This window comes from Cherax quadricarinatus, chromosome 38 (assembly GCF_038502225.1).
Source record: "Cherax quadricarinatus isolate ZL_2023a chromosome 38, ASM3850222v1, whole genome shotgun sequence".
Taxonomy (NCBI): domain Eukaryota; kingdom Metazoa; phylum Arthropoda; class Malacostraca; order Decapoda; family Parastacidae; genus Cherax; species Cherax quadricarinatus.
This window is the reverse complement of record NC_091329.1, coordinates 9,868,897-9,893,243: the sequence shown is the minus strand read 5'-3', so window position 1 is coordinate 9,893,243 and position 24,347 is coordinate 9,868,897. Positions and strand designations below refer to the sequence as shown.

The window sequence follows — 24,347 nt, the reverse complement described above, 5'->3', positions numbered from 1 at the left end:
ATATATATATATATATATATATATATATATATATATATATATATATATATATATATATATATATATATATATATATAATATATATATATATATATATATATATATATATATATATATATATATATATATATATATATATATATATGTGTGTGTGTGTGTGTGTGTGTACTCGCCTATTTGCGGTTGCAGGGGTCGTGTCACAGCTCCTGGCCCTTTCGCTGGTCTCTTCTAGGTCCACTTTCTCCAGCTCCATGAACATTATCGTGTGTATGTATGTACTCACCTGTATGTGGTTGCAAGGGTCGATTCATAACTCCTGGTCCTGTATGTGTGGGTGTGTGTGCATATTATGTTATATTGGGCCCAATCTGCACACTACCATAAGAAATTACTGGAATGAGAAATTTGAAAGGTGAGAGGAAGTATGGTATAAACACAGTGAAAAGCAGGGTCGCCATTGGTACAATTAGTGAATATGTGTCAGCATCCATGGCGCCAAGACTCTTCAACCTTCTACCTCAGATGTAAGAGACGTTGCTGGAACAAATGTAGAAATGATTAGGGGGGAAACCAGAGGAATTTCTGCAGGAAATGCCTAATCGGCCAGGTTGTGGTGGTTGTGAGGGCCTGAGGACCGTGGGCAGACACAGCTTGCCTCACCAGGGAAGCCTGGCTGACCCTAGACTTGCGTACAAGACGGCAAGGACTCATGAAGTCGGTCACAGGTATGGTCGTCGAGTGAATGGCAACATTGAAATGGCAGAAAAATAGGGCAAGGGAATACACAATACAATTTTTATTTCTTTAGGTATCAGGCATGGGCGTGGGCGTGGGGATAGTCACAGTGGGTGGCAGACATGGGCGTGAAGGTGTAAAGGAATGAAGCTATTTATATAAATGCACAAAATGTCTTTGTTTCATTGTGCATATTGATTTTGGTTTATCTAAATTGATACATTATCGACTTAGATTATAAGAATCACATTGAATCACTTCGTAAAGTACTCCCGTGAACGTTTGTGTATGTGTGTGTGTGTGTGTGTGTGTGTGTGTAATCACCTAGTGTGTGTGTGTGTGTACTCACCTAGTGTGTGTGTGTGTACTCACCTAGTGTGTGTGTGTGTGTGTATACTCATTTGTGGTTGCAGAGGTCGATTTTTAGATCATGGCCCTGCCTCTTAATTTGCCACTTCGTAGATGCACTCCCTTTTAGCTTCGTGGGCCCTGTCGTATCTGTTCTTAAAACTGTGTATGGAGATTGCCTCCACCACTGTGTGTGTGTGTGTGTGTGTGTGTGTGTGTGTGTGTGTGTGTGTGTGTGTGTGTGTGTGTGTGTGTGTGTGTGTGTGTGTGTGTGTGTGTGTGTGTATGTGTATGTGTAGGGTGGAAGGTTTTGGTCTTCGTGTCATGATTTACCTAGTACCTTCCTTCTCTGGTGCAGGATCGGCGGTGCATCGCGAGACCTGGACCAGATCGGTCCCAAGATTTACACAGACAAGACCAACACCACACTCAACTGTGCCTCGGGGTACATGCTGGTGGACGTGGAGTTTAAAGAACCCTTCTACGGAATCATCTATCCTAATGGCTCCCGCAACTCTGCGTGCCGCATCCAGGGCCAGGGCAAGACCAAGTACCACCTCGAACTACCACTCAAAGGCTGCGGCACTAACAGGGTCAGTTGAAACTCAAAATCTGCGAACTTAGTAGTAGTCTCTTGCAACCATATTCATATATTATTCCCATGCAATACAGTCGCAAACAGGCGATCTTAACATTGGAGAACAAGCCACATGGAGATGGAAATCTTTGGCTCTAGACCTTTCACACTCTCGTGCTTCGTCAGGAGCTATGCAATGCTGCAAGACAGCAACAGATAGAAGGGGAAATTCTCTGAGGCAAGGCAGAAGGTATCAGTGGGAATCCATGACACTCTGTATTATGGACAGCTATTGATACTTTCTACCTTGCTTCAGAGAATTTCCCCTTCTATTTGTTGCTGTCTTGCAGCATTGCATAGCTCCTGACGATGCACGAAAGTGTGAAAGATCTAGAGCTAAAGATTTCCATCCCCACGTGGCTTATTCTCCACATTATCCCCAGTATAAATAAAATAGGTATTTCACACTAACATTTTCCAGTTACTAGATGACTACTGAAATCATAACTGATAAGAGGTGTTATTGATATAATTTTTAAAAGCTATGCATGCCGAATAATAATAATAACAATAATAATAATAATAATAACAATAATAATAATTAGCCTTATATAAGTCTGACAATAATAAGTTATAAAAATTTATTTACAACCTGTGATGTAATATTTGCACAATTTAGTTACGTAAGGTTAGGAAAGCAGTGTAGCTTAGGGCTGGAGGGTCGTCCAAAAGGGCCACATTCTTGGCTCTGTGCCTCTGGGGATGTTCTCGCCCCCAACACACAAGGACGCCACAGTCTGCCACACTCTCTCCACTCAATACCTTTGCAAGTAAAATGTTCTTTTAATAAATATATACATTTTATATGTAGGTTAATTCTATATCTCGATTTTCGTAGGAAAATTTAACCAATGAGAGACCCCCCTTTTTTTTTGCCGACAGCCTTATATTTTGTTTGTTGACAGCCTTATATTTCAGGAACTGGGAAGTTGAAAAATTAGTCACATGTGCAACATCTGGGTACCTTTATTGTAGACGTTTCGCCATCCAGTGGCTTTATCAATACAAATTCAATGACATAACTGGAAGACAGTAGAATTATATAGAAAAGATGAGATAATGAATCCCTCAGTCTTGGAGTTGGTGTGAAGTACACCGTAGTCGTCAAGAATAAGCGCCAGCCTTCTTGCCTGTGCTCTAGATTCTTGACGACTACGGTGTTCCTCACACCAACTCCAAGACTGAGGGACTCATTATCTCATCTTTTCTACATACTTCTACTGTCTTCCAGTTATATCCTTGAATTTGTGCCGATAAAGCCACTGGATGGCGAAACGTCTACAGTAAAGTTGCCCAGATGTTGTACATGTGTAATTCTTCATCTTGGCGGTATTGTATACCAGTCGTATGCAACTGGGAAGTTACCTAACCTGATCAGTGTAGTTTTGATGACGTTGTTAATTATCAGACGAAACTCTGCTTTTAAATTACACTCCTCACACACACACACACACACACACACACACACACACACACACACACACATTACAGTACTATTGACATAAAAATTACAATTCCAGAGCACAGTTCTCTCCTCGTTTTTCTGCCTCCTTTTGCGTGTTTGTTTTTTACTTGCTCGTGTGACATTCACCACTGTAACTGGTGTCACATGACACCCACACAGTAGCAGTGACATGCTGGTGTCACATGGCACCCACACAGTAGCAGTGACATGCTGGTGTCACATGGAACCCACACAGTAGCAGTGACATGCTAGTGTCACATGACACCCACACAGTAGCAGTGGCATGCTGGTGTCACGTGACACACAGTAGCAGTGACATGCTGGTGACGCATGACACCCACACAGAAGCAGTGAGATGCTGGTGTCACATGACACCCACACAGTAGCAGTGAGATGCTGGTGTCATATGACACCCACACAGTAGCAGTGACATGCTAGTGTCACAGGACACCCACACAGAAGCAGTGACATGCTGGTGTCACATGGCACCCACGCAGTAGCAGTGACATGCTGGTGTCACATGACACCCACACAGAAGCAGTGAGATGCTGGTGTCACATGACACCCACACAGTAGCAGTGAGATGCTGGTGTCACATGACACCCACACAGTAGCAGTGACATGCTAGTGTCACAGGACACCCACACAGAAGCAGTGACATGCTGGTGTCACATGGCACCCACGCAGTAGCAGTGACATGCTGGTGTCACATGACACCCACACAGTAGCAGTGACATGCTAGTGTCACATGACACCCACACAGTAGCAGTGACATGCTGGTGTCACATGGCACCCACACAGTAGCAGTGACATGCTGGTGTCACATGGCACCCACGCAGTAGCAGCGACATGCTGGTGTCACATGGCACTCACACAGTAGCAGTGACATGCTGGTGTCATATTACACCCACACCGTAGCAGTGACATGCTGATGTCACATGGCACTCACGCAGTAGCAGTGACATGCTGGTGTCACATGGCACCCACACAGTAGCAGTGACATGCTGGTGTCACATGGCACCCACACAGTAGCAGTGACATGCTGGTGTCACATGGCACCCACACAGTAGCAGTGACATGCTGGTGTCACATGGCACCCACACAGTAGCAGTGACATGCTGGTGTCACATGGCACCCACACAGTAGCAGTGACATGCTGGTGTCACATGGCACCCACACAGTAGCAGTGGCATGCTGGTGTCACATGGCACCCACACAGTAGCAGTGACATGTTGGTGTCACATGGCACCCACACAGTAGCACTGACATGCTGGTGTCACATGGCACCCACGCATTAGCAGTGACATGCTGGTGTCACATGACACCCACACAGTAGCAGTGACATGCTAGTGTCACATGACACCCACACAGTAGCAGTGACATGCTGGTGTCACATGGCACCCACACAGTAGCAGTGACATGCTGGTGTCACATGGCACCCACACAGTAGCAGTGACATGCTGGTGTCACATGGCACCCACGCAGTAGCAGTGACATGCTGGTGCCACATGGCACTCACACAGTAGCAGTGACATGCTGGTGTCATATTACACCCACACCGTAGCAGTGACATGCTGATGTCACATGGCACTCACGCAGTAGCAGTGACATGCTGGTGTCACATGGCACCCACACAGTAGCAGTGACATGCTGGTGTCACATGGCACCCACACAGTAGCAGTGACATGCTGGTGTCACATGGCATCCACACAGTAGCAGTGACATGCTGGTGTCACATGGCACCCACACAGTAGCAGTGACATGCTGGTGTCACATGGCACCCACACAGTAGCAGTGACATGCTGGTGTCACATGACACCCACACAGTAGCAGTGGCATGCTGGTGTCACATGACACCCACACAGTAGCAGTGGCATGCTGGTGTCACATGGCACCCACACAGTAGCAGTGACATGCTGGTGTCACATGGCACCCACAGAGTAGCAGTGATATGCTAGTGTCACATGGCACCCACACAGTAGCAGTGACATGCTGGTGTCACATGGCACCCACACAGTAGCAGTGACATGCTGGTGTCACATGGCACCCACACAGTAGCAGTGACATGCTGGTGTCATATACACTTGTGGCAAATACTAATAGTTGTATTATTCAATTATGCACTGGTAGTGCACTCAGCTCACACACTGAGTGTCCGTGGTTCGATCCCCTGAACGGGTAGAAACATTGGACATATTTCCTTAAGACACCTGGTGTTCCTGTTCACCTAGCAGTAAGTAGGTACCTGGGTGTTAATCGACTGGTGTGGGTCGCATCCTGGGTGGCAAAATTAACCTAATTTTCCCGAAATGCTCTGCATAAACAGGAGCTTTCTATATAGTATATAGTTGATGACAGCCATGGTCTGTATAAGTTGTATCATGTACTTATATAAACATTATTATTATTGCACCTGTAGCCATCACTCCATTGCCCCTACACCCTTCATTCCACTCCCCCTACACCCTTCATTCCACTCCCCCTACACTCTTCATTCTACTCCCCCTACATCCTTCATTCCACTCCCCCTACACCCTTCATTCCACTCCCCCTACACCCTTCATTCCACTCCCCCTACACCCTTCATTCCACTCCCCCTACACCCTTCATTCCACTCCCCTACACTCTTCATTCTACTCCCCCCTACATCCTTCATTCCACTCCCCCTACACCCTTCATTCCACTCCCCTTACACCCTTCATTCCACTCCCCCTACACTCTTCATTCTACTCCCCCTACATCCTTCATTCCACTTCCCCGCCACTAACCATCACGTCCACCCACAGGTGGAGCGTCGTGTGTTCGTCAACAATATCATCGTGAGGTTCCACCCGGGCCTGGAACTAGAAGGCGACGAGATCAAGACTATTATATGTAGATACCCGAGTCCCAAGGTCATCCCTCCTCCTGGTCCTCCCGTCCCTATCATGTACGTTCCTCACACCTCTTCTTTCTCACCCACACGAGTTTATAGTTGGATATGAATATAATAATAATTCTGATTAAGCACTTTCTGGGGGTTTGCAATCATTTTTTAGGTATTATTAACTCTCAGATTTCAGAGCATTAATGCTGGCATCATTGCTCGTTAAAATTTTGAGTTGAGCAGTAGTTCTTATATGGAGAGGAGGGACATGTCCCACGTTTTTATATACGATAACGAGACATAATGCTGGATATTATTATACATATTGAAATTATAGTTTGATAAAGACACAAAAAAGTATGTAGAAACTTCATTAAGATAACATCGCCAGTGCAAGACTTTTTCAAGGCTAAATAAAGTTTCCATTGTGGAAAAAGACACTTATGTAGTTCAGGATATTTATTAGAGGAAGTGTTTCCTCTAATAAATGTCCTCAACTGTACATAAGTGTCTTTCAACATCTTGTCGATATCACCATACCATTTTCCAACGTTTGCAATCTTAACTTTGTGTCTTTATCAACCCTAACTGTATGCCATACCAAACAGAATTACGCTACAAGTTGACACGTGACTATTTTCCACAGAGCGCCTCCTGCTCCCATAGGAGTGCCGGCGCCAGTGAGTGAAGTGGAGATCTTGCTTATCATCTGCGCCATCGTGTTCCTGGCGCTGCTGCTAGTGGGGATGGCCTGCTCCTACACATGCCTCAAGAAGCGCAACATCAAACTGGTGCGTCGACGACCCATGTCCCTGGCGCCGTCAGACATTACCAAGATGTCTGGGTCTTCGCTTATGTTCGATGGCGTCAAGATCCCGCGAGCCCACGCTACCTCCACCTCCGACTCCGACACCGCGCTTGTCTCGCAGTCGGACACCATTCCCTCCGACTACCCGTCTGATCCACCTTCCAGTGGGTCGGAAGTGGAGGAGCTGGATATGCGGTCAGTGGAACGCAGGTCTTCGATGATCTCAGCTCACATGCAAATGCAAGAGGAGAGGCTTCATTCCTTCCAGAACCATGCGTTTATCATGGACGAAGACAAACTGTCTTCCGTGTACTCAGACGCCATGATGCAGAGTGACGCAGAACTGGTGACAGCAGCACAGGTGAGCCGTCCCCCGCAGCCCACCTTCATGGTAAGGGTCAAGCGTGCCCCGACGCCTCCCAAGACGCCTGAGCCAGACTACCCACTTCAGCTGGCTCAGTCACAGTCCCTCACCACTATCCTGGAGAATGACGAGAGCTTCCGAGCAGAGAGTCTGCCGGGGTCCGAGCACGCCCTGCTCGTGTCTGAACCCGGGGACCTAATCCCACCACCTGTGATCGTGCCGCCGCCATCGTACGCCCAAATCCACCGTAACACGCTGGAACGCTTTGTAGGCGTGCCGCCTCCACCCTCCGAATTTAGCTCGGTGGCACGATCAGTGTCAGAACACGACCTCCAACTGGACGTACGCGAGAACATCCGACGAGATCTCCGACACATCGAAAACATCGAGAATATAACGACAGAAACTACAGACATCCAAGAGACGGTGGAACGCCACGGGCGCCGCTACATGATCCGTCCTCCTCCTCCCTCAGAGCCAGACTCAGAGTACCCATCAGAGGCGCGCAGCGTCACCGACGTGGTGGAGGAGCTGTCAGTGGTGCCCAGGAAACCAGAGATCACCAGCCATGTCGTGGACGACCGTCACGTCTCCACCATCACGGAGACACGCACCACGGAGGACATAGAACGACATAGACGCTTCATCAAACAAGTAAGCTACACTGATCTCTCTTTTTTCTCTACAGAATCAAACCTTATTTCTTCCCATTCCCAGGCGCTGCATAACCGCCTACCGTTTACCACTTTCACCCTGATTAAAATGAAATAAATAAAAGTAGATCCTACACTACTCACATCGTCATCTAAGGTATATATGCATATGTACATATTTGCACTATTTTCTAGGGTTATTTATTTCTTTGGTTAGAATTATGCACATATTGATAAACGAGACACTTATACACAAATAACCCGCACATGAAAGAGAGAAGCTTACGACGACGTTTCGGTCCGATTTGGACCTTTGACAAAGTCACAGTGTGACTGTCAATGGTCCAAGTCTAATCGAAACGTCGTCGTAAGCTTCTCTCTTTCATGTGCGGGTTATTTGTGTGTCTTTCCAGTCACGGTATTGTGCCTTTTTTTGTTATTTAAACGAAACACTTGTGCAACGTGTCGATTTCCTAAACCATTTATTCATATGCACATATTACTCTGAAAATTATTGTATGTAAATATTTCTTACATGCGTGCCATTATTTGTTTGCTCTATCTCAGACTGAATTTCACACACACCTGGTATACTTGGCACCTCAGGATAATGTCCTTAACTGTTAGCGTTGTTTCGCACGTGGAAAGCTTATTTAACATTATCTATTACCCCCCCCCAACAGTACCACGTGAAGCCCAAGGCGCTGCCTCCACCCAAGTGGAACGTTGCCATCCGTCACTATCCTGGACCCAAATATGCCGACGAGGTCGAGTCATCCGGACCTGAATGGGAAGGTTACAGTGAGCCTGGCTCAGACGTCTTCCGCCAGCACATGTTCCATGCTGATGAAGATGATCTGACTCAGCTGGAGGTGGAGGCACTGGAACATCCGCATCCACCTAACTGGAATGTTCTCCTGCGTGTGCTGGAGCCTCCACCCACGGAGAAGGCCATCCAGTACGTTCTGACGAAGGAGGACAGAGAGAAGTGGCGTCAAATCATCTCCACCGAGTCTACCTTGCGTACAATGCTCACTTATGCTACTGTGAAGGAAGATTACGAGCGTATTCGTCACGACCAGAGGTATGCAACGAATCTCTGATGTTTAGATCGTTTTTCTGGGATATTCACTTGAGAAGTGATTCTCAGACGCCTGTGACCACAGACAAGGATATATATAGCCATTCAACTAAGTTGTTTACAGATTCATGTATCGGTATATCATTAAATATCTGGCATGAACATATTTTAGGAGACATTGTGCCACTATACACCAGTCGTAATACACGAGGTGTTTAATAGTTTATGTTGTTTATGAGCAAGAAACGTTTTCCATTGACATCAGGTACGAAAAGCTGTTTGAGCCTCGCAAGTGGGACGTGATCATCAGGATCCTCTCCCCACCGTACACCCATGACCGTGTAGACTCCTCCTCAGAGGCTCCGTCTGAAGCCGACACTGAGAGTCTGCCCTCGAGGGACGGCCGAAGGTAAATCTTTCATTCTAATCTTAAACATACGCTGGCCAAAAATATTATCTTGGTAAACTTGATAAATAAAAATTCCTAATAATACTCGTTACATAATACGAAGTAATCTTGCTGTCTCAACATACCAACATTCTGTTATTTTCATATGACCTTTAAAGTTTACAAGTATATTCCTAGATATCCGTTTCTATATTCTTACTATACCTAGTTCATCTCAGTTAATCTACACTATGCAAATGCATATATTCTAAATATTCTTCACATACTCTCCAAATACTCTCACTGTACCAGTAGTGTGGGTTTTCCCTAAGCCTTCCCGTTTTTCCTCACCTCTTGCCCACTCTTCCTCAGTTTGCTAAGGAATGACACTCCCTCACCTTCCCTCTAATTCTACTTGAGGTATAATATAAAGCTTCACATCCCACTCTGACGTTTAACTCAGTGTCACAGCCACGGGGGAGGCTAAAAAAAATTCCCAGATGCAAAACTTTTTATTTTTCAATTAATAGGTAATTTTCACTATATTATATTGACCAGTGACCACGAAAGCTCTTGGTCAGCATAATACAGTGAAATTTCACATATATACTGATAACATGTTTTTTTTTCTTAAAGATTGCTTTAACTATTTCAGCATCTTGTGATGTTTTAAGACCCTCCTAGATTGAAATTCTGGCTGCGCCACTGATCTTAAGCTAGTTGTCTTCAAGGAATCTTTGTAGCAAGAACATCCACACCTTCAGCCTTCATTAACCTCTTCGCTTTCCCTAGGTACCGTAAACACGAGAGCGTCCCGTCCGGGCGACGACCGTCACTGCCTCCACTGTACGAGTATGACTCTGAGGGCAACCCTGTCATCCTCCGTCGCCCTGGACCACCCTCTGCTCGCTCCCGACGGTCCTCGAAGTCAGTTCTGGTTTACTTTGTAGCACTCACAACATTCTACATTGGCTAAGTTAATTTTATGCCTGGTAGCTCGTATATCTGCTAGTGTTTGGTGATTAAACAAGCGCATTTCGATATCAGAGCTCAGTGTTAATTGTTCTTCGAACAAAGTGCATATCGCTAGGAACAAAATATTGATTTTCATTTTGTTTCCATCTTCCTACTCCGTTCTAGCTGTTATTTCCTAAATTTTCCCATAACGAGGCAATTAAAATTTGTTCTCTTTGAACATCATACCGTTTTGTATGGCCCACTGAAGACTTAGTTTATATCACCTTCGAAATTTACTCTGTTCTCAGTGGGTGACATCCATTGAGGACACAGCAAAAGTGGAAGAAGCCTCAGTATTTCCCATCACCTGTTTCTTTGTATCTCGTCTCCCACTATTTAAATGTTCATATGCAACATTTTCAGACAACATATACCATGATTTCTTGTTATTCTGAATATATTATGCCCCTCATATTTACCTTAGGTCGAGCATACACTCTGGGATAGACGTGCGATCCATGACAGAGACGGAGGTGAACTTCACCCGGGCCGACACCTGGAGTGAGGCTAGTGGACCCAGCATGGCCAGTGGGGCTCGCTCCATAGCCGACCGCTCACAGCCCGAAATCACCTATAATGTGCCGGTGCTGCCCGACGATGAGTACCCGGACACTGACTTCGATGATCGCATGTCGGCGAGGACCGGAAGGTCTCTGGCACGATCTGCCTCAGAGTTCACAGAAGACTGGAGGCATCACGTGAGTTGATTTTTCATCGCAAATTTTCAATTATATTTTTCTAAATGAGCCACATGTTATAGTTTATGTTATAAGTTCATGTGATGAATCGAACCCATGTGGGATTCTTCCATGAAAGTCTGCATTTGTGGTCACAGTGGTGGCCCATGCCAACAGGCCATCCTATTGTGTTAAGAAATATATATTTTGATTGGTGGTTAACTCACTGGCGTGAGAGTTTTAGGACTCACATTGCCCTGGGTTCGATTCCCACCCGTTCTTTGATTTGATGTGAAATTTAATATGATGTAAAGGTGTCTAATTAGGCTTTGAATTTAAAGTTTTAAAATGATCGATGAGTTCAGTTTTACATGGTTTACTGTTTTACTTATATTTTATTTCCCCACCCATACAGGAGCCACTGGACAGGTACTCCCACGTATCTGGTTCATCCATTGACAGCAAACGTCGTCAGTTAGAGCGCTCCACCACAGAGTACTTCGAAGAGCCACCACACTTGAGCGACGTTATGACCTCCCCTGACCACTCTCCAGACGCCTCCCCACGCCCCATAGCTAGGTTCCAACGCCAGTACCATTCCTACGACTTCGACAACGATCAGTTCGACCCGCACTACCTTGAGGACGAAGACGTGGTGGATGGAGAGTTCGTGGTACGGACCACGCGCCGCACCCATCAGCAGGAGCATCGCTCTGATCGCTCAACACATTCTGGCCGCGAGGAGATGTACTCCGTGGCAGAGACAGAAGTCTCTGGCTGGGCTCGTAAACACTAAGTGTCCGAGTCCGCGGCTTCATAACTCAGTGCCTCAGTGGATGGCACTCAAACGCCAAGTCCCAAGATTTACTTCACTGCCGGGAACACGCACAATATAGACATTGGTACAGAATCCCATGGATACACTGAACACGGGCTTACTAAGCCATCGGCAGAGCATAGGCTGACGTGAAAAGCGTAAATGGGACACCATCAAGCCGAAGGTGAAGGTCCTGAATCTAACACTAGTGATATGGACACTACTAGTAAACTAACGGCCCAAGGGCACAAGTGTATCATGCTAACATTATTAACAATCAAAGCCAACTGTCACTGGAGAAGTTTTGTAACAATGCAGATTTAGTGCCAGTGAATATTTCTGGTGCTTATAAAAGTGCGGTGGAGGACGCAGACCCAGCACTGGATCTGCAAGTACAGTAACTACAGGAACCGTTGCTACAGAGCACTTGGCCTGTACCCTGCGGGTACAGTAGCTACTGAGCACTCTCCCTGCAGGTACTGTAACTACTGAGCATTCTCCCTGCGGATACTGTAGCTACTGAACCCTCGACATGTGGGTGCCATGCTACGAAGCAGGCTTGCCGCAGCTTGCAAAAACTGCATACTAATACAGGTGAGAAACGAAAGCGGTGTTCTTATCAGCCCCTCGCACTGACACCATCGAGGCACTGTTAAAACCATTGACGAGTGTAAACACGTTTGGCACCATTTTAACCATCAAGACTAACGCAGCTTTTTTTAAAGCTTGTTACCACTAGAGGATAAAATTCGTTTGTTTACCAAAAGCACGAAATAACAGTGCATCGACATGCAGGACAACCACAGTTATAATTCCTAGTCACCGTGTGTTGGACTGACCAGTCATGAGGGGCCGCTAGGACCGTCGCTCCCACACCCACGGCAGATTGACTGGCTTTGAACAGTCAACGTTTTAAAGGAAGTCTCAGAGAAAGTTGTTCGTTGGAGAATGTCAGACAAGAAAGCATAACTTGTGGAGGCTTGAGGAGTGGTGAGGTCTAGGAAGACGAGTATCATGTGATTAATGATTTTATTTTGGAATAAAGAGAATAGTTGACCAGATAATTTCTGTGATTATGATAACTCGATGGTAAAAATAAAAAGCCGATGATTGGGTGAGTATCTTTTACTGGTGATCTTGTGAAGGGTAACTAGACTGACTAGGGAATGATTGCGCCCAGATCTTTTGGCTGGATGATGGGGGTTCGATGAAATGTACTGACTGTATGACAGGATGGCTGTGACCGAACGATAAGGAGAAATGGTTGTAAATTGGACAGGTTGGGTGGAGGGTTTACGGTGAAGAATGGATGGTTATTGTGACTTCTTTAAAACGTTCCTGCCTTGAGATGTGGCAGTGCTCTCGCATCGCTCGGGAAAAGGGCTTTGGGAATTCGGACTGGAAAAACGTTACTTGTCAGCCAATATAACAAGAGAAACGTTTGTTATAGAGATGTATGATCAATTGAAATTAACCATGATTTTCAATGTACTAACGTCCACTTTGTTTCTTCTAAGCTTTCAAGATACACTACGATTTTTTTAACTCAGATGAGTATATCTGATTCAGGTACAAGCAGAATAATAATTTTTGCCAAAGCTTCGACGTGCTTATTTTCACACAAGCTTATAAACTTTGGATGTTTTCGGGAATTTGAGATGAGGGCCATATGACTAGCCATTAATGGGTCACCGTGGTCACATTTTCTCCCGACTAAATTCACTGTAAAAAAAAAAAATTGCTATTTAGGGCAGGTAAAAAACTTTTCTGTATACAAATATTTCGTATTTTTTCACTAACATCATACATATATTGTAATATATATACATAATAGGTAAAAATTACAACAGATTTTTAATTGCTTATTTTGTTATGAAGACTATTTTGTAAGGATTAATGTGAGTTGTAGATGATGACTAGAAGAGTAAAAAATAACCAGTTTTTATGCGGCATTCAGAAAAGTAGCCATTAAGGAGCCATTAAGGAGAATGATCTCATCTTGAAAATAATTCTGTTCAGCGCCTCAGTCTAATATATAGTATATATAATTCATTAAGCAAGAAAGATCAATAACAACTATGAAGACAGTTTTAATTATTAGATTTCATTAAAGCTCCTTGAGGTGCGCCTGTAAGTCAAAGATTGTCCATTAAAAATGTGAAGAGAAATATCACATAGTGACAAGCTTGTATTGTTGTTTTATTCTGGAGGATTTTAATCAAGCCAAACAAGACTGGTAAAGTTAATATATAGGGCTTATTATATTGTGAAATGTTTCTCTTAAAGGTGCGACGTGAGAGGAAAGTTCTGTATAAGTTCCTCTGGAACCGAGAGAAGGGCTGAGGCAGTTGGCAAGAAGGTAGATAGGAACCAAGATTAATATTTGAAGCATCTTATAATACAACTAACCTTTAACAAATTACTTAAGTTTTACATAAAGACACTCCTGCCCTATTAGTTTACATGGTAACAAATTTGAGCTCTAACTTGTATGTGAGAGAGACTGTTTCATAACTCAAAATTGCACAGAATTGCTCCTTAATTGGCGTTTCGTTTTTGCAGTTGATTAAAAAAATACGTATTTCACATGTACCTAGAGCTTATATTTGTTCGTTATTACACATGAAAAATATGCACCCAGGGCCGAGTACTGGAGCTTTATTCGTGAACATATTTACTTATCTTCACTGTACAATTTATAAATTTGCTTCACCAAGAATTTCAAAATCTGCCAAAGTGAACTGAATTCAGTGAAAATATTAAAAAAAAAACACTGCTTATTAGTCTTACTCTAAACTAAATCCAAACGTGCATATAGAACCTCATATAACATTTTAAATTAAATTTTCACTTCATTTATAGGAAGAACCAATAACCTGTCTAAACATCATAATTATTTCTTTGAGAAACAAATCATCCTGAACGTTGGTTATCTCGATCCGTCTTGTTTAAAAACAAGATTTCTGAATTGGTATTTATGAACTAACTTCTTCAGCCACAAAAAAAAAATGATTTGTATAATGAATCGGTCCCTGTTTCATGAATATGTCACATAAACCAGCTTCAGGAACCTGTCTGTGAATCAGTACCATGAACTAATTTGTGAAATGGTATGATGACTGCACTTCAGGAACCTGCTTCAATATATCAGCTCGGCCCGCAGATGTACCTGATCAGTGGAAAAAAAAATCTCATCCTTCAACAAGTGAAAAAAAAAAAAAGCATAGTAAACACATTGTGTATTAATGCTTTAAATGCAGGCCATAATAGTTTCTAATGATATTCCCTGTGTTTTATTTTCCTCAGTTTCCCCGCGGCTTCTGCTGGGAGTTATAATGTGCATGTAGAGGCGCTAAACTCATGCGGGTCATACCCTAGACACTGGAAGGTTGACAGGTTCTTAAAAGAAAGAGAGGATGGTTTACCGCGTCCCCTTAAATTTAATATTAAAGAAGTGCTAAACCCGTATGGTTTATAAAGAGCTTATATATAGTAATACAAGTTTTTGGCTCTAACAGTTCTTCCTCTACAGAGAGAGGAGTCTTGATGCTGGTGAGGGGCTCGTGATCCAAGGAACTGAATGTGTGTCCCCCTTTCTTGGATCGAACCTGTTTATCTCCTATTTCCCCGGTGCTATATTACTCCCCTACCGGTTTAGCGCTTCCTAAATATGATAACCTACATCACTTCATGGTAATATCGACATTTCCTTTGAAGGATTTCTAATAGAAACTTGTTTGTGAAAAATATAATAAGATTTTCAGCTTTATTATATTAATTCCTATTACTACGTACAGGTAGTGGAAGAATTATGATTTTTAATTAGATTAACCTGGGGACAGTAACAAGTGTCACTGTCAATAATATTAATCGATTTGTATTGATTAGAGTAGCTTCGTCCTTAGTTATAAACATATCAATAATACTCGATTAAACCATACTATCACAAACATTGCAAAGCACGGGGTCAGGAGCTATGAATCGACCCCCTGAAACCGCATATAGGTAAGTACCAGCCGGCTACCGCCATTCTTCTCAGCTTCTTCGAATATGACTAAAAAAATGTACTTTTGACTATTACTGGTGTCATCAACATAAGCTGAATCACTCGCAGGTTGGTCACTGATCATCCTGTTAACATACTTATGTTGGGAAGTTTAATTTAAACCGAGACATTAAATCTATACTAATTGATACCTTTCTCAGGGGATGTTCCTTGATGCCGGAGAGGGAGCTTTTGATCTAAGGAAGTGGAATTGTGTTTCCCCTTCCTTGGAGTGAATTTGGATGCCTCCCCTTATTCCCCCAGGCTATGTAACCCCTACAAGTTTAGCGTTCCACCATGAATGTAAAAATAATAACAACGACAGATAACCTATTAAATAATCTAAACTTTGAAGGGCTGGACTCATTAATAATCACATTAATAGTATTAAAGATAAATGTCTTCCAATAACTGAACTTTCCCTCGCAAGAGTGTGGGAAAGACGGACGAAAAGTTGCCAAAGTTAGTCAATCTTGTCATGATTGTGACCAGATCTACCTGGAGTTCATTACCTTTGTAACTTGCTCAGCTATCAAATCTTTGGGGCCCAGTCCCTGGACCCATTATGTACCTCTGTAATCTTTTGACTACCGCCCACAGGATGAGTATGGTGTGCATAATAAACATAAACTAACTAAACTCTTATTTCATAGTTCGGGAAAGTGACACGTACTCTCTTGACGGAACATTTTTTAAGTTAAATTTCACGTTAATAACGGAGTGTCGACGCGGGGCGACTTTCCACATCTTTCCTCAAGGCTCAAATAGTGCTGGATAAATTGTTATAAAGGAATCAGAGGAGCGTAAATTGTGCCCGAGGAAACAGTCCAGCAGCCTGAGGGTCCATAATTCCCTGACGCCACCAAATTATATTCTCAAGCTACCTGGTAATGTGTTACTAAAAGGTAGCATCATGACGCATAATGTAAAGTAAAAGTAATCAGGATTTAATAATCACATAACGTAATCTCTTTTAAATTAGTAAAAATGAATCCTGAATCACTTGTGACTGATCTATGAATATTCCTTCAGCCAATACAGTCCACGTGAATGTGGTGTTAGCACTGCATCCTGCAGTAATTAGTTATATCAGAACTTTAGTGCTCCAGTGTAAATTACTGAAACAAAGTCCCACAGCTGGGAATTGTTCAAGAAGATTATTGTGAAGACGGTGTGTGGGGATGCCATTGTCCTCGTACACTGAACATCTCTCCCCAGACGTTTTGAGTACAAATATTGTTTTAGTACTAATTCATTCCATATTTTATTATTAAAATCACGGAGAAGCTCTACACTTCTAGGGATGATATAGCACCTCCAGAGGGGATTCTTTTTCTACAAAGTTTTCCGTGCAATAACTTAAGAGCACTATTTTGATTTTATCTTTGACCTGTTTCGGGAGTTTTCCCACACCCGCGGCTACCCCAGAGGAAAGCCTTCCTGGTCGACTAAGTTGTTGCTGTTGGTGGCCCGCTGGCCCTCGTATCCATCATAGCCTGTTTGATCTGGCATTCTACGGAAGAAACAGTGAACTTGTTTCCTTTTGAAGGTTTCTACACTTGTTCCATCAGTATTTCTGATATCTGCTGGTAGGTTTCAAACCTTCGAATTATTACATTCATGTTGATGAATAAGATTAAATAACGACTGCATTCATGGGGGGATTGCTAAACCCTCACGGGGGTAATACAGCGCCTTGGAAATGGGATACAATTGGTTTGATCAAGAGATTCCCTTCTCTTACGTCGTGGGGAGCAAAATATTATGTCAGAATCTCTAGTGTCGGCCATATGATGTTTACCTGGAGAGGGTTTCGGGGGTCAACGCCCCCGCGGCCCGGTCTGAGACCAGGCTTCATGTGTTGCTGGATACTTAGGCAAAGCCGCTCAATCTGTGCCACCCCCTCGGTGATCCAACAAGGCGGGTTGAGGATGTAGCATTAATAAATTTTATATGTAATTAAAAAAAATGACTACGGACTTCAAGCGTTTAGTCACCCATTTTTTTATTTTTTTAAACTTCTCATATTTTATTTTTGCTGCTATGTTGTAAATAGTGGAAGTGTCAAATTAATATGACAATTTATGAAAATAGCTTGTTGTTTGTAATTTAAATAGCATAGAAACTGTAAGAAAAAATTCGGGAGACATTTCTTAGCCTCGCAAACGAGGCCATAAGGACCTGCCGGATTGTACTCTATATATTGTATTTATTGAATCATAGACCTGTGTACTAGTGGTGGAGACTTAATTCTTCGTCCGCTAATCGTGTCCAGGTTAATATTTTTCCATTCATGAGGAACGCCAAAACCTTGTGATCGCCGGGTCGCCATCTGGAGAAGACCCGGGCCGGAAGTACTGGCAAATCTCTAATGAATAATAACCTTGTGATGGTCACACAGCGTCCGGGGAAATGAGTGACACTTAGATTCGAGTCAAGAAGTGGAGAGAGACCCTCCAATTCTCTGAATCAAGAGCCCTTCACTGGTATCAGGTTGCCTGCCTTCAAGAGCAATGGTAACCTGTTCTCCGGTCAGCCACCTTACAAACCTTGATGCCGATAAAGGATTCCTGATCCGAAGAATTGCAACTGCTCTCGCCTTTTAATAAATCTGATTTTCTCCCATTTTTCTAGTGCTGTATAATATCCACTGACCTGGCACTCCTCTTCATAATAATAATAAGTAATAATAATAATAAAATACTAACAAAATACTAATAATGTAATAATAGTAATACTGTCACTACTACTACTACTTCTGATAATAATTGTGGAAAATACTGTATATATTTTCCGGAAATACGGTAATTTATAGGTAAATAGATGTCCTATATTGTATTTTTAAAAGAAATATGTTATCGAAAAAAAGAAGAGACTCGCCATCTTGGTTTTGAATTGAATAGAACGTTAGTGTAATGGGAAGAATTTTTCGTGCTCTAGAGGTTAAAATTGGGCTGACACCTCTCAAATAGGAGACGAAATTGTTGGATGTGCATTCCTGCATAACTTGAGATATCAGGCGACAGGACAGGACAACTCCAGGAACCTCAGATAAGCTGTCTAATTTATGTTTATTTTCTGGCCAGAAAAATTTTCATAAATGCAGGAAAAAGGGGGGGTCCTGTACATGGCACATTAATCTCCGGTTAAATTGGTGAGTGATATTAAGATATATTTTCCTTCTGTTATGTAATTGTGTATATATATAACCATTTATTATTTTTAATATACAGTCCACAAATTTATATATTTACCAGCATTCCTGGTGTATGTATATTTCATATAATTAATAGGTCCAGAGCAACTTGTGGTTATGACAGTGGTAGGTATCGAAGGGGGACATTTTTTGCGACCTACGTGTCCCAAATTCCTACTTGTCTATGTAACATTGATAAATAATAATTATCTTTGTTATCATTTACTGTTATGTACATAATTAGTAACATTCAGATAAATGCAATTTTCCACAATAATAATAATAATAATAATAATAATAATAATAATAATAATAATAATAATAATAATAATAATAATAATAATAATAATAATAATAATCTGAGCAGACCAGAGCTGGAGCCGCCTTTATCCAGACCTCTGGATTTGTTTTCGATATTATACAATGTGCACAGTGTGAGGGGACAGTCGCGCGCGTTTGTGCTCCGTCAAAAACTGCGTGTCTTGATAGTAGCAGAAGGAACAGAATGCGGGAAATAAGCGTGTGCAACCATAAAGTGCATATACTCCTTTGAACAAACAAAAAAGGAATATCAGTGAACGCTAAATAGGAAAATATGGATTATAGTGTCACATGGAGAGTGCCGGTGGAGGAACGGTTACCGTGGGAAATAGACCTGACCAGCACTAGTGAATTATTGCCGGATGTCGACACAAGTGGAAATAAACAAATATCGATCTATCTATAAGTAATATAATGAGTGACAAGGATATATATGTGCAGTGACATAGTGAACTAAATTGTAGATAAGAGTATTCTTAATTATCCCCAAGTATAGCGTACAATATAAAGTGTAGATAGGGGAATATCTTACAAGCGACTGGCACTAGCGAACTATTGCCAGAGGTCCAGTGAAGTGTTAATAACGGATAAGTAACTACTATAGTCATAAGATATGAAACGAGTGGTGGTAGCATTGAGGTGCAGGGAATCACAGCATACATAAATTGAGCATACAACCGTTACCTCTACTAAACAGGAAATAATCTTTTTCATAGAAGTGTAGGGTAAAGTTAGCGTAGGACTAGCTGCTCTGTAAATAATAAAACAATGATCCCAGTATAACGCAGTGAAAAGTGTATTTTGAAAGAATACAGTGTATATCCTTGAGATAACCAGTGTACAGCACTACATAAAAGGAATTTAAATAATAATAATAATAATAATAATAATAATAATAATAATAATAGTAATAAAAAAAATAGTGAAGTGTGACAGTGTGGGCAAGTCTGCCCGGCTCACACCCACCCTACACCCACCACCCACCCTACATCACCACCCACATACTGCAAACTCGGTTCGTATAAATACATCTTGCATATTACTGGCACCAGCAAGAGAAAGGTAAAGTGGAAATCAGTTTTCTTCCGTGGCATACAGAGTGTAGTAGGATACAGACAGGATGTCAGCACAGCATATCTGTGGGACATGTAAAAAAATCCTTGGAAGGAAATCCAGAATCACATACAACCTATGCTCTTCCAAACACCATATCTCTTGTACTAAACTAAATACAGCCTCAAAAAATGACCTCGAACTAGCAAGGTGCTTTCGGTTGTGCAATAAAGATGTAGAACTTTGGGCAGGTATCAGAAAGGTACTAAGGAGAGTAATAAATGATAAAAATAATCAAGAAAACAAGGATGACCTCTTGGATAGTCTACCAAAAATATATAAAACATGGGAGCAAGAGATAGTGTATCAAAAAATGCAGAATGTCCATACCACAACAGATGACTCGAAACTATCTAGTCACCCACATGGTGCTAAGCCAGACCCATCCCCCAGTCACTCTGACTTTTTTGGGTTATCCTAGGTTCTCTACACATATGCTGCTATGTATGATAATTCTATGTAACTGTATTTGTGTATACCTGAATAAACTTACTTACTTACTTACTTACTTACTTATAGCACTAATACCTACAGTGCTTGTGCTGGCCCAGGCTCCCCCAGGCATAGCACTAATAACATAAAATTGTCACACTATGGTATTAGAGGGCACTCCCTCAACTACCTCAAGTCTTACCTCAGCAACAGAAGCCAATATGTGTACGCAAATGGGGCAAGCTCTTCCGCACAACCAATTACAGTTGGTGTCCCACAGGGAAGTGTCCTTGGCCCTCTTATCTTTCTCCTATACATAAATGACCTACCAAACGCTTCGCAATTACTCAAACCCACACTTTTTGCAGATGACACTACATATGTCTTCTCTCACCCGAGCCCAGTCACGCTAGCCAATACTGTAAACACCGAATTACAGAAAATATCTACCTGGATGAGGACTAACAAACTTACACTAAACATTGACAAAACCTACTTCATTCAGTTTGGTAACAGAGCTACAGATGTACCTCTTAACATAACAATAAACGGATCACCTATCACAAAGCTAACAGAGGGAAAATTCCTAGGAATCCACCTCGATAATAGACTCAAATTTCATACACATATACAACAAATTTCTAAGAAAATCTCCAAGACTGTAGGCATACTATCGAAGATACGGTACTATGTTCCACAGTCAGCCCTCCTGGCCCTTTATCACTCTCTTATTTACCCCTATCTCACCTATGGAATTTGTGCATGGGGCTCAACAACAATTAACCATCTCAGACCACTAATTACCCAACAAAAGGCTGCAGTTAGAATGATAACAAATTCTCACTACAGGCAACACACTCCACCAATATTCAAAACACTCAACCTACTCACCATACAAAACATCCATACTTATTATTGCACCTATTACATACATAGAACACTTAACTCTGATATTAACCCTCCCCTCAAACATCTCCTTGCCAACCTCAACAGAACACATGACCATAACACAAGGCACAGATCACTCTTTGATGTTCCTCGTGTCCATCTCACTCTATGCAAAAACTCAATGCACATAAAAGGCCCTAAAATCTGGAATTCATTACCTGTAAATATAAAAGAAACACTACCTGTTTATAAATTCAAGTCTCTTCTCAAAGATCACTTACTCACTCAAAACCAAATAAATACTGAATAACTGAACCTTATAAATTGTATATCCTATATGTTACTCACAATTATGTCACACAAATGTTAAACCTAGGACCCAATCTAACTTTATTATTTTTTTAAATACACTACCTAACAGAATACTCCATTCGACTGAATGTACAGCAATGCAAGCAACCATATGACCTGTCTTTGTAATACTCATTTGTGCTTTATAGTTATCTGTTTACAATAATGTTTTATCACTGATTTCATCATTGCTTAGTTAATCTTAAGTTAATTTTAAGCCAGCCCGTAATGCTATGCATATAAGTGGCTTTGGCATGCTGCTCTTACCTGTATTTTTTGTACCTCTGTTTGTATGCTTAAATTACTAAATAAATAAATAAATAAATAAATACCCACAGTGCTGGTGCTGGCCCAGGCCCAGCCGCTGACCCAGACCCAGCCCCAGCCCCCAGCCCCAGTGCTGACCCAGACCCAGCCACCAGCCTTACTGCCAGCCCAGACTCTCCTAGGGACACTACCCAAACCACCACAAAAACAGTAAATATACAACCATCATTGCACAAGACCGTGGCCCACAGTACAGATGTTGGAGAGGAGTCTCCTCCTTCTTCCTCTACTGGGGAAAGTAGATGGAATCCAGGACGGGGTGGCCCAAAGGTAATGAACTCACAATTTACAAAGGTAATGAACTCACAATTTACAAAGGTAATGAACTCACAATTTACAAAGGTAATGAACTCCAGGTAAGTCTGGTCACAATCATGACAAGTTACAAAGGTATTTACAGATTACAGAGGTACGTAATGGGTCCAGGGACTGGGCCCCCAAAGTTTTGATAGCTGAACTAGGTACAAAGGTAATGAGCTCACAAGTTACAAAGGTAATGAATTCTGTAGAATGGTTACTTACGTTTATACTTTGGCTACAATCATGAACAAATTATAGAGTAATGAGCAATTCACACTTCCACACCCGGTCACAACTGTAATGAGTTATTGGTGCAAATATTGATTGTTGAGTCACACACACCACACACACACACACACACACACACACACACACACACACACACACACACACACACACACACACACACTTTAGTTTAATATCTTTATGCACCCCATACCCATCCTGTGGGCGGTAGTCAAAAGATTACAAAGGTACATAATGGGTCCAGTGACTGGACCCCAAAGTTATGATAGCTGAACTAGTTACAAAGGTAATGAACTCCAGGTAGATCTGGTCACTAATCATGGCAAGTTACAGAGGTAATGAATCAGCTTCACTCCTATACATGGTTACAGTCATGAACAAATTACAAAGTAATGAACCACTGATACGTCCACACCTGGTCACAATTGTAATGAGTTATAAATACAAATATTAAGTGGATCATACACCCACACTAGCGCGCGCGCACACATACACACACGAGGGCGCACGCACGGACATGTGCACACGAGCGTACAAATATATGCATACACACAAGGACGCACACCCACACACACACACACCCACACACCAACACCCACACACACACACCCTCACACACACCCACACACACACCCTCACACACACCCACACACACATACACACACACACACACACACACACACACACCCACACACGCACACACGCACACACACACCCACACACGCACACACACACACACACACACACGCACACACACACCCTCACACACACCCGCACACACACCCTCACACACACCCACACACACGCACGCACACACACACACACACACACACACACACACACACACACACACACACACACACACCCTCACACACCCTCACACACACCCACACACACACACACACACACACACACACACACACACACAGACACACACACACACACACATGCACACATGCACACATGTGGTAATGCTTTATTTACAGCTAGCAAAGTCAGGGTATTTCTCCAGAATGGTCTGCAATATACCACTGTGGATAAAATACTTAGCCATTTCTTGAACACTTCTGAGTGAGTTGTTTCTAAATTCATTAATTTTATCACACTCCAGTACATAATGACGCAATGTGTGACAATAGTCCATCTGGCAAAGTTTACATTTCGTTTGGTCTACATCTGGTGGTGGTGATTTAACCTGCCAAAGATACTTGTAACCCAGCTGGCTTGGATACTGAGGATTATAGTGCAGTCCCAGAACCTGCAGAAATTGAC

At 42.5% G+C, this 24,347-nt stretch overlaps 1 protein-coding gene across 1 annotated transcript in view; it reads left to right on the top strand.

Moving 5' to 3' along the window:
* The window catches only part of pot (papillote), a 90,737-nt gene extending 75,601 nt beyond the window's left edge, over positions 1–15,136 (top strand). The window contains exons 4-11 of the mRNA XM_070092090.1: positions 1,442–1,676; positions 5,972–6,114; positions 6,698–7,877; positions 8,560–8,960; positions 9,223–9,366; positions 10,138–10,272; positions 10,787–11,060; positions 11,455–15,136. Coding sequence (XP_069948191.1) covers positions 1,442–1,676; positions 5,972–6,114; positions 6,698–7,877; positions 8,560–8,960; positions 9,223–9,366; positions 10,138–10,272; positions 10,787–11,060; positions 11,455–11,835 — 2,893 coding nt within the window. The 3' untranslated portion in view covers positions 11,836–15,136. The remainder of the gene's footprint in view (positions 1–1,441; positions 1,677–5,971; positions 6,115–6,697; positions 7,878–8,559; positions 8,961–9,222; positions 9,367–10,137; positions 10,273–10,786; positions 11,061–11,454) is intronic.
* The last annotated feature ends 9,211 nt before the right edge of the window (positions 15,137–24,347 follow it).